The 11,020-nt window shown below is 31.7% G+C and overlaps 1 protein-coding gene across 1 annotated transcript in view; it reads right to left on the bottom strand.

The window, feature by feature from the left end:
* LOC119833360 (glycine receptor subunit alpha-4) overlaps window positions 1–11,020 on the bottom strand; it is a 31,321-nt gene that overhangs the window by 11,534 nt on the left and 8,767 nt on the right. Inside the window, exon 2 of the mRNA XM_038357347.1 lies at window positions 7,535–7,634. Coding sequence (XP_038213275.1) covers window positions 7,535–7,578 — 44 coding nt within the window. The 5' untranslated portion in view covers window positions 7,579–7,634. The remainder of the gene's footprint in view (window positions 1–7,534; window positions 7,635–11,020) is intronic.

Below are 11,020 nucleotides of genomic sequence, written 5' to 3'. Positions count from 1 at the left end.
TTTCGCTTGATTGAGCTATTTATTTTTTCCATTTGCTTCTTTCGCTTTGTCAATCTAGTCCAAAACGTAAAACGTGTATATATAGCATAGCTTCTAAAAGAATATCCCCGATGTGTTATTTTTATTCGTGAATCTAAAATGTGAACAATTACAGCAATTTCGTATGAATCGAGTATGTATTTATATAATTAAAACTTGTTTGTGAATTTAGAATAAAAATTTTTATTCATTCATTCACTCCAAACAATAGATGTCTTCGAGTATCATTATTCAACTGATTACTTAATCCCACCTACGCTGATAGTGAGGGTAGATTCGAATGATGAACCTGCAACATCCTACTTCCTACTAATATTATAAATGCGAAAGTTTGTAAGGATGTGTGTGTGTTTGTTGCTCTTTCACGCAAAAACTACTGAACCGGTTGCAATGAAATTTGGTACGTACATAGCTCGTTAACTGGAATAACATATAGGTAACTTTTTATACCAATATTCCTACGGGATACGGACTTACGCGGGTGAAACCGCGGGGCGCAGCTAGTAGTATTATAAATGCGAAAGTTTGTAAGGATGTGTGTGTGTTTGTTGCTCTTTCATGCAAAAACTACTGAACCGATTGCAATGAAATTTGGTACGTAGACAGCTGAACAACAGGAATAACATATAGGTAACTTTTTAGCCCGATATTCCTACGAAATACGGACTTACGCGGATGAAACCGCGGGGCGCAGCTAGTTTATAATAATTATTTTTTAACAAAAAATAAACCCACTTCAAACCACTCAAACCCGAAAAATAAATTAATGTAATTACAATAAGCACTACTGATTAGTGTTTCGTGTCACATTGTCTCCAAATTAATGTTTTTTCTTTCTTTCTTTCTTTCTGATTAGAATGATCGCGGGCGACTGTAGTTGCTGTCATTGGTCAAACTAAAATTTCGAGCTGATTTATCCACCGACTTCAATAAAGGTTATCTTATATATGTTTAGGTTAGATTCCAATTCTATTTGGGTTTGTTACCATTTTTTACTGGAGAAGTGATTTTTATGATTCTTTTTTTATTGAAATCTGGTGCCTTCTTATGGTCCTGTTTAACATCTGACGATTTGAAGGTGGTTTAGTTATTTGTTCAACTTAATAAAGCTTATGTAATTTCGTCATTAATTTACTTAATATGACATTAAATAAACATTCACTAAGCAATGGTCACAGTACATTAAACTATGATAGCGTGTAGACAATTTACTAGATCAGACTGTCTGTTTGTCATTGTATACTTTAAAATGTTCCTTGAATTAATGTGTTGATGAACTTTGTCACGGAATATCGTTTTTGTAAAATCCTTTGTGAAGTTTTGTTATTTATAAAGATTTAATTTAGTTGCTAGGCCTGCCTTGATTTAGACTAATCAACTATTTATAGAATACTAGCTGCGCCCCGCGGTTTCACCCGCGTAAGTCCGTATCCCGTAAGAGTATCGGGATAAAAAGTTGTCTTTATGTTATTCCAGTTGTCCAGCTATCTACGTACCAAATTTCATCAGGTTCCGCTGATTTTGCGGGAAAGAGTCAAAAACAGACAGACATCCTTACAAACTTTCGCATTTATAACATTAGTAGGAACGGATTCAAAGTAAAAATTTATTGCATGTATTCCACGTCTTTTCAACCTATCATTCTCCGACATGGGTAAGGTAAGAGATAAAGATTCAGATTCGTGTCAAATCAATCTTCTAGTACCAGTTTTCAACCGCGATCAAACCTAAGATATCTTGGTTGTAACGCTCACGCCACTATGGGATTATTAATTTATTCTATACCAGAATTCTGGACGAGAATAATAATTGGACAGTACGCATTTTGTTTGTGAATGGTCTTCTGACTTTGATATCAAGTAATGATAATGACAAGTATTTACATGATAACGATTAAATTAAAATTTTAATATTAAACACAGGTGCGTATCGATATCTGCCTTTATATATACATACAAGGCAAAATTAATTATTTTAAGGCCAAGTTCAATACTTTTTTATCCATGTGCAGTTTTACAACTACCGCCTTGTAAAAAGCGATGATAGTTTTCAGAGTCCCATAAAGACTCATTTATAAGTGATTCTTAAATATAAACCATCCAACTGTAGTTAGGCTTAATAACAAAATTTCTTTATTTGTATTTCGGCTGAATACCATTTCATATAAGCAAGTATTCAGGCCAAGGCAACTCCATCGATTTATTGTACACGCCACTTCTATATTTAGAATAGGCTAAATTATTTATTGTCCTTCCGCAAATTTTCTAATGTTATTAAGAGTAATAATGCATGTCTCCTTTTTAAGTGCATTAAATAAATATGTTTTAATGATTAATTTTCTATGGATATGTCGATGATCAGTCTTCTGTGTTCTGGTAGACTGAGTCATCATTTTTTAGTCTTCACCGGGTATGAAAACCAGGCCATTTGGTTCTGCGGCAGATTTTTCGATCCTTGGTTAATATGCGCCGAACATCCTATTAAACAACCATTTCAAAATACGCTCCAATTATCCGTCTTGACGTTTTAAAGGTGACATTTTTATATTGTCGTGTAATGCTTTATTAACTCGAAAATAATAAAAAATTGGCACTTGATTTTTGATTTGATGGCTCTAAGATACATAAATAACGATAAAATTTATAGCTGACCCGATAAAACGATGTTGAGTTAGGATACCTTTATCACCTAGGTCTATAAAAAAGAGTGTCATAAGAATCGGTAAAGTTAGGGTCGATTCACAGTAAAGGGTGTTTCGAAAAAATAAGCTAATGGGAAAGTGCAAACAAAAATTGGTAACCCATCCAAATCATGACTGTGCTAACCGTAGCTTAACTTTGATTTTGTTATTGCTTTTTATTACAGAAATACGTCAATCCTGAAAATTGCAACTGTCTCACCATCACGGCTTATGAGATACAACCTCGAGACAGCTGTACAGCTGGTCAGACAGACGACGTCTTAGTTACTGCTAATACGTCGTCTGTCTGACTCCGGCCCCGGCTCACTATTTGGGTACGGAACCTTAAAATGGATCAAATTTCGGAGGAAATTGGTAACGAATACTGCGATATGAGATTTTGTGTATAGACAGATAAGGTTAAATATAACTTTGAAGAGAGCTGATTATCATTTCATTCAGAAATCTTATTAACAAATATACCTAACGATGAGGAAAAGCGACAAATGAAAATTGTGTTTTTGTAAGTTTTGTTTAACTAGCATATTAAATAGTAATTACTGTGCCATAAAATAATTACTGAAGCAAAACACACTTTGTCAGTTAGCAACCAAATTCAAAAAGAAGGAATCTATTTAGAGGTAACTCATATCCAACGGTGAAAGAATCCTAATCCTACTTATAATATTATAAATGCGAAAGTTTGTAAGGATGTGTCTGTGTTTTGTCACTCTTTTACGCAAAAACTACTGAACCGATTGCAATAAAATTTGGTACGTAGACAGCTGGACAACTGGAATAACATATTATAGGCAACTTTTTGTCCCGATATTTCTACGGGATACGGAATTACGCGGGTGAAACCGCGGGGCGAAGCTTGTTTTTAAAATAAGTTTCTGAGAGCAGCGCGCTTAACAAACAAAGAAAGAAACAAATTCTTTAATATTATAGAATTTGATATAAAATTTCTAATTAATTTAATTATTAATGTAGGCACATTTGCACAAATGTCTAAAACATATAATTCTATATTTGTTCAGAAAGTAATAAAAATAATCTATTATAAGTTATCATTACAACCTTGGCAAGCGTATATTTTAAAAGCTAATAGTATGTTTCATAAGAAAAATGTGTTGAAGAGTTCCACAATATATAGTCTATTATATAAACTATATTACTGTTCGCCCCGGTTTCACCCGATTACACCACATATATAGCCTATGTCACTCAGTGTAATTGTAGCTACCTAATGGTGAAAGAATATTTGAAATCGGTACAGCCGTTCACGCGTGATGGCGTAGTCAAGGGAAATAGGGATTCTTTTTTATGTATATAAGATAGTAAAGTATGATATACTAGCTGCGCCCCGCGGTTTCATGGGCGTAAATCCGTATCCTGTAGGAATATCAGGATAAAAAGTTGCCTATATATTATTCCAGTTGCCCAGCTATCTACGTACCAAATTTCAATCGCAATCGGTTCAGCAGTATTTGCGTGAAAGAGCAACAAACACACACCCCCTTACAAACTTTCGCATTTATAATATTATTAGGTAGGTTATACCATTTACAAATGCTCTGGTATTGTTTCAACACCTTTCAACCGGGTTTGAAAAATGGTTACACTTGTTTATACTTTTAAAAACAATAACACGTAAACAAATACTGCATCCATTCCGACTTGCATCGTGCATTGCCAATGAAACCCTGTGGAGTGGCCACTACCGTTGGAGATGTTATCACTATGCTATCGCGGTGATTCATTACATTGCTGCTATAGTGTGTGACCTTAACCTTAAGCTTCATACAAGTGATGTAATACGGCCTCGAAGTTGTGTGAATTCGATTATAAATCTAGACACTGTTTCTTTCAGTAGTGAACTTTTTAAAGATTTAATATTTCGGTAACACCAGCTGATCGGGGAGACATTGTTATTTTATAAGACTGTTACCGTATAAACATGTAAAAATACTTTACGACCAAAACTTTACTTAAAGAGCAAAAAGTCCGCCAAAACTTTTTGAAAAAATTAAAGTAACAAACCTTAAACACCTTTAACAAACCTTATAACGAAAATAATATACAAAAAGTAGTAGTAATTGTCAGTATATATAGAAAACTAGCATACCCGGCCACGCGTTGCTGTGGCTGAGTAATAATTAAAAATATTAAGATTATAAATTATTGGGATAATTAATCGAAATTAAAACTATCCTATATATTAAGTTGGACTAAATTACACATAAAATGCCCATAGAAATCGGTTAAGTTAGTGAAGAGTTCATTGGGAACATACATCATGACACTGGATTTTTATATATTAAGAAATTACGTCAACTGAGGGTTGTAATAACTTAACTATTTATGAATAAAACGTTTAATATCCTTAAATACATAAAAAAAGCTGTATTTAACACAATTAAAACCCATCGTTTAAAAATCAATCGTATGAATTTTATACTTTACTTTCACTTCCATATTACACGTAAACTTCGATGTTTAACCGTCATTGTTTATTCTTATGTATTCTTCGATCTCATAAAAGTAAGGCGTTTAAGTTAATACGATGTTAATAACTTTCTCAAAAGCTATTCCATACAAGGTCCGTCATTAAGATGGCGGTTAGATACCACTATCCATTTATTTTCCTTACACTTGATAGTGGGAGATATTAGAGGGCAAAATGTATGTGTCGTATGGTCTTCAGGGTCACATGATTGTGAAGTTTAACCTATTACTTTAATGTACTATTAACGTACGATAAAGTATAAATAATCCTTATAGTGAGGGTGAATGTTTGTTACATTTCATTTTGTAAGCTGATCAGATATGGACGGTTTTTTTAATATACATAATCTCTTTCTTAAAATGGACTTCATTTATTCTATACTTTAAAATATATTTTTGATTGCACCATAATTCCATAGTAATATTATTATACTTTTGCAATGTTTACAGATTTTTTTCCAAACATGTAATATTCGTATTAAATTCACACACGAAAGGCAAACGAAGGTCATTGAGCGTTTTATTATAGCATTCTATTCACGGTGTACATAAACAAATTTGAACATTTCTTGAAATTCTGAACCTCAATGGGTATGGTCGCATTCTTGTTGACTATTGGAAAGTCTTTAAAACAATGTTAAAGAACGCTTAACTAGAAATTAAAAACTTTTTAACGGATTTTAAACGCGATTTATTCGTGGTGGAGACTCAAGAGTCTCCCCGTGACCACGCTCGCTGTAAAGTGTTCGAAACGTCGGGTTAATAATATAATGAATAAATCGCGTTTAAAACCCGTTAAAAAGTTTTTAATTTCTAAATGTATAATACTCGCGTAAAATCAAACACAAGAAAATACAACGCTTAACTAAATACTTAGGAATGTAATGTAGGACGCATCTCCATGACAATCATTCTGAAGTTTTAAAGACGTTATCATCAATATTCACTTAATTTATATAAGAACATTTCTATGATACCATCAGGAAGACGGAATAACAGAAGAAAATTTACCCAATGCTGGGTATTGGGTTTTGGAGTATATAAAATCCATAAAAAATATAAAAGTCCATATTACATATCAACTACTCTTTTAATGCACAGAAATGATCTGGTTACTGTTTTATTATATTACGTTAAGAAAATGTCCAAGAAAGTAAATTTTCAACCAGGAAAATGGAAATTGGACGAAAGTAAATTGAATTCTTTTAGGCATTTTTCATATTGCAATATTTAAATCATTTGTCAATAAAAAAGTTTCCATTCTCATTTATAAAATGTCACGACTGTCAACGCTTTTTATATTCTTTGAAGGAACTTGTAAAATATAGCAGTGAAAAATCCTTCATCTGAATACGTGCTTGATTAACAACTCGTATAAAAAGTCGTAAAAGTTGGCTTTGTTAACATTTCTGAAAACAACAATATTTCCAGAATTATCATATGTATTTTTATATATTTGTTATTATTATATATATGTGTGTGTGTGTGTGTGTGTGTGTGTAACAATTACACCAATGGTATGGGAACTCACATTTTTGAACTTGAATGTACTATATGTGAGAAATTTTGAAAGAATAGAAAAAAATTGATCACGAGGCAGGACACAGGAGGAAAAATTTTTTCTATTCTTTCAAAATTTCTCATTTATAAAGCATTTCAATGCTATAAAACTAAAAATTAAATGTACTATATGTATTATGTGTTAGGATATTTAAAAGAATTAGCATTCCGAACAGAATCTGTTTCGATAAAACATGTTTTTTGAGCCAGACTGAAGTATACGTGATCTTAACCGAAAATGTAATATGGAAAATATAATAGTTTTAGAGCTAAAATTTAGAAGTGAAAAAACTTTTATATCTGAAATAAGAATTTATAAACAGAATATTTGGTTATACTACTATAATTCAACTTTGGTGATATTTCAATGATATTTTATTTAAAAGATAATTAAAAAATTATTAAAAAATTTAAAAGATATTTTATTTTAATATGAAATATATGTTCATTTTTATTTTACTCCTATAATTTATTAATTAAATGTATAGGTAACGCTTTATTAGCCCTTGGGGCATCTGAAAATCACATCTGTGTTTTACCTGATACTGATATACTGAGTTGTTTCTGTTTTGCTAAAGGCCTACCGCACGTTTGATTTTTATGTTATTTTTTGTTGTTTTGTATTAATTATAAGTTGCTTTTTTTCTTCGTATTTGCTATTTGGTTGTCTTTGGTTTCTGGATGTTTTTGATTTAAAAAAAATCATGTTTTTTTATTTGACTTGTTCAGAAGTTTGAACTGACTTACCATAATAAAAAGAATAATGTAGTCTTCCAAATGCATTTAAACATCTTCTGTTAGGGATGCGGCGAGCTCGGTTGCGGACATTACAGTGCCGCTCAGATATCTGAAACGAAAATTAAATTTTTAATACATCAAATAAAACTTATTTATATGCAAAACACGCGATCACAATTTAGGCACAAATTATTGTAGTAATTTTTGTAAAGGCCGAAGACCAAAGTATATGTATTATTAAATTAGCAAAGCTATTTAATGACATTTGATTATTTTCAGATCACTGTGCCACGTAGTTTGAAAACGCCGGTAAATTCTTCAAAAAATAAATACAGCTGTGTTTTTTTTAATAAAATAAAAAAAAAAAAAAGAAAATCCTCATGTGTGCTTATTCAAGTGAATTGACCGTTAGTAACTAGACAATAGAGTGCCCTTTTGAAAAAACAAATTCAATTTATATATCCAATAATCAGCACACAACATTAATAGTTTGCAGCGTAAAAAATCTGTAAACTTATCGACTCCTCCACTAAAATGACACTGCGTGACTTGAGTATTACTTCAAAAACAATTGACGTAACTGGATCAAATAAATTACATAACTGGTAGGTTGGTCGACTGATTTAATATGAATAAAATCGATATCAGGGCCACTTGTATTTGCGACTTTTTAAAGCTAGGCGTTATTTCTTAATTCCACATGTCGAATGAAGTAACGGTACTTTATATCTTCGATGAAATGTTGATATTAGATAATCACCGACAAATTTATGCTTTGTCCTTTTCCTTTCAATGGAACTGCATTTTGACCTTGTTTGCATGCATTTTAATGAGTACGCATCCTAACATTAATGGTGTGATAGTATTTGAGCTTTGGTCCATTTTATCTTCTATGGCTGATAGGGGGGAATGCCTCCCCCGATCACCACTTCGGCAGTGCCCCCGCCAAGTCGAGCAAACGAAAAAGCAGCACGGCCGTACCGTTTTTTGTTCTACAAAACATCCATGACATGGATCAAACCCATGGACATGGTTTCTTCGAGGAATATTCCACAGCCTATTTTAACGTTTAATTGGGTCACGAAGGTTATTGCTAATTAATTTACTAAGCTAAGCTATTTTCTCAAAGAACATTTAAAACAAAAGGCTATCGTTTTAACCTTATTAAGTACCAAGTTTTTTATAATTCAAAAAATTAATTAATTAAAGTAATTTTATTTAAAGAATCCACCTTCAGGAAAAACAATTTCGTTGACAGTTTATTAAGACCATTTTGTTGGGCCTATGTACCTATTCACGACTGTCATAATCTAGTTTCTAAGTCTGCGGCGTATATTTGGAAGAATTTGAGCTAAATAATGGCAATATCATTTAAATAAAGGGAATAAATTCAATCTATATGTGATGTATGTGTCACTAAAAAAAAGAAAATTACGTATGAAGTTGTACTTGGCCAGCGAAATCTTAACGAAATGAAAACAGTTTATACAATTGGTATTTGTCGTGGCTCAAGACCGTCTAATGTATATTTTTAGTGAGTATTTAAAATAAAAAAAAAATAAAAATCATTTATTGAATCACATACAATATGAATCCCAGACTCCTAATATAGCTTTCGCTGTGTTTCAGGGGTCTATGTCTTCCCGACATAAAACTTCAATTTAAGACACAATAAAATATAAGTTACATACATATGAAATTTAAATGCTATAATTTAATACATATTTATTTCAGTCTTTCGCTTAAATCGTATCATACAGCTTAATGATTTAATTCTTCTTTTTAAGATTAATGGGCTGAGTCCAAAACGTTCTCTAATCTTGAAGACCAGTCGAGCAAATGTGGATAATGCGAGAAAGGTAAGAATTGTTCGTTTTATTAAGCTCTTTACTGGCTTTGCGGTAAATCTACATTCAACAGGGTAAGGATTTCAACCAATGTTTTGAAAAGTGAAGGATTTTTCATATTGCATATTTGTTTTATAGTGAAGTGTAGTAATTATTATTAACGAATAATGTCAACCGCTTCCGGATTGTCAGATAGAGAGAGATAAACCAAATTTAAATGAAACAACATGCCATATTATATACACTCGAATTGAGAACCTTTTTTGAAGTCGGTTATTAGTGGAAGTATAAGAAAATAAATAATGGAACTAAAATATACGTTTTTGTTTTTTTTTTATATCAGGCTATATTTTTTATTTTATGCATAGAAAGAAATTAAGAATAAAAAAAATTTTTACTTATGTTGCCATTAACATATTATTTAATAAAATATAGTGAACAGATTTAGTATCTCACCTATAATAATTTGTCACATTAGAGTAAGGAAAAAACGGTATCACAAAATTTGTCCTTAAGAAAATATACCTATCATAGTGCATTATTTTCCAAAACATTCATTTTATCAAGTTATGGCGCGAACTTATTTACATACCAACCATCGTCAACCTCATTTAAAAAAAAATGTATTATTAAATTACTTACTCCTCAAAAAATATAAGCAACAGGAGCAAATAGCTCTCAAAAACACTATTTTCTTCTAATACAGTCATTATATATACAAATATAATAGACGACGACAAGACAATGCGACATGACTTCCTACTTAGCACATATGATGATTATATACTACGTCCATGCTTGTGATACACAATATGACAGCGATAGACACGTGATAGCTGGTCTATAGGTAAGGTAAATTTAAAGCATCATCATTTATGATACTCGATGTGCTCTAAGATCTATTTTGCAATGGAATTTTTGCTCATCGCTTATTTTTCTACACGACCGTATGGAAAAATGGTTAGTAATGAGTTGAGCCTGAGACTTATTCTCTAGAACTCAAACTCAAACTCAAACGTTTATTCAATTAGACTTCTTATAGCGGCTTCATTAAGAGATTATATTAAGCATTTTCGAATCATTTTATACAGTTTTAACATTTACCACCGGTTCGGAGAGATAGAACTGCAAATCTTATATCTTTAAACGAGCAATTCTTGTATATATAATTGGAATCTCGGAATCGGCTCCAACGATTTTCATGAAATTTAGTATATAGGGGGTTTCGGGGGCGATAAATCGATCTAGCTAGGAATCTTTTTTAGAAAATGTCATATTCGTGTTTTATCGACTTGAACTTACTTTTTTAACAAATAGGAGGCGTTTCTGTCGGTAAGATCGAAAAATATTATTCATATTTCACCATTTTATTAGTATGTAATTCGTACTTAAATGTAATTTCCAAAAAAAAACAATTTATAAAAAAATAAAAAATACTCAGCAAAGCTCGGTCACCCAGGTACTATGTTCTAAAACGATATATTATTCGTTTATACATGAAAGTGTTTTATTTTCATAGATACGAATTAACAAACAAACAAACGAAAAGTATTTATTGCCTTTTGAGTAACGTGTTATGTACATATAACACGCACTAATTATAAGAAGATGCATAAGGCCACCCAGTAAGAACTTCTACCCGGTAACG

The sequence above is a fragment of the Zerene cesonia genome, chromosome 17 (genome assembly GCF_012273895.1).
Source record: "Zerene cesonia ecotype Mississippi chromosome 17, Zerene_cesonia_1.1, whole genome shotgun sequence".
Taxonomy (NCBI): domain Eukaryota; kingdom Metazoa; phylum Arthropoda; class Insecta; order Lepidoptera; family Pieridae; genus Zerene; species Zerene cesonia.
Note: the sequence above shows the minus strand (reverse complement) of the source record. Positions and strands in the feature narration are given on the sequence as shown.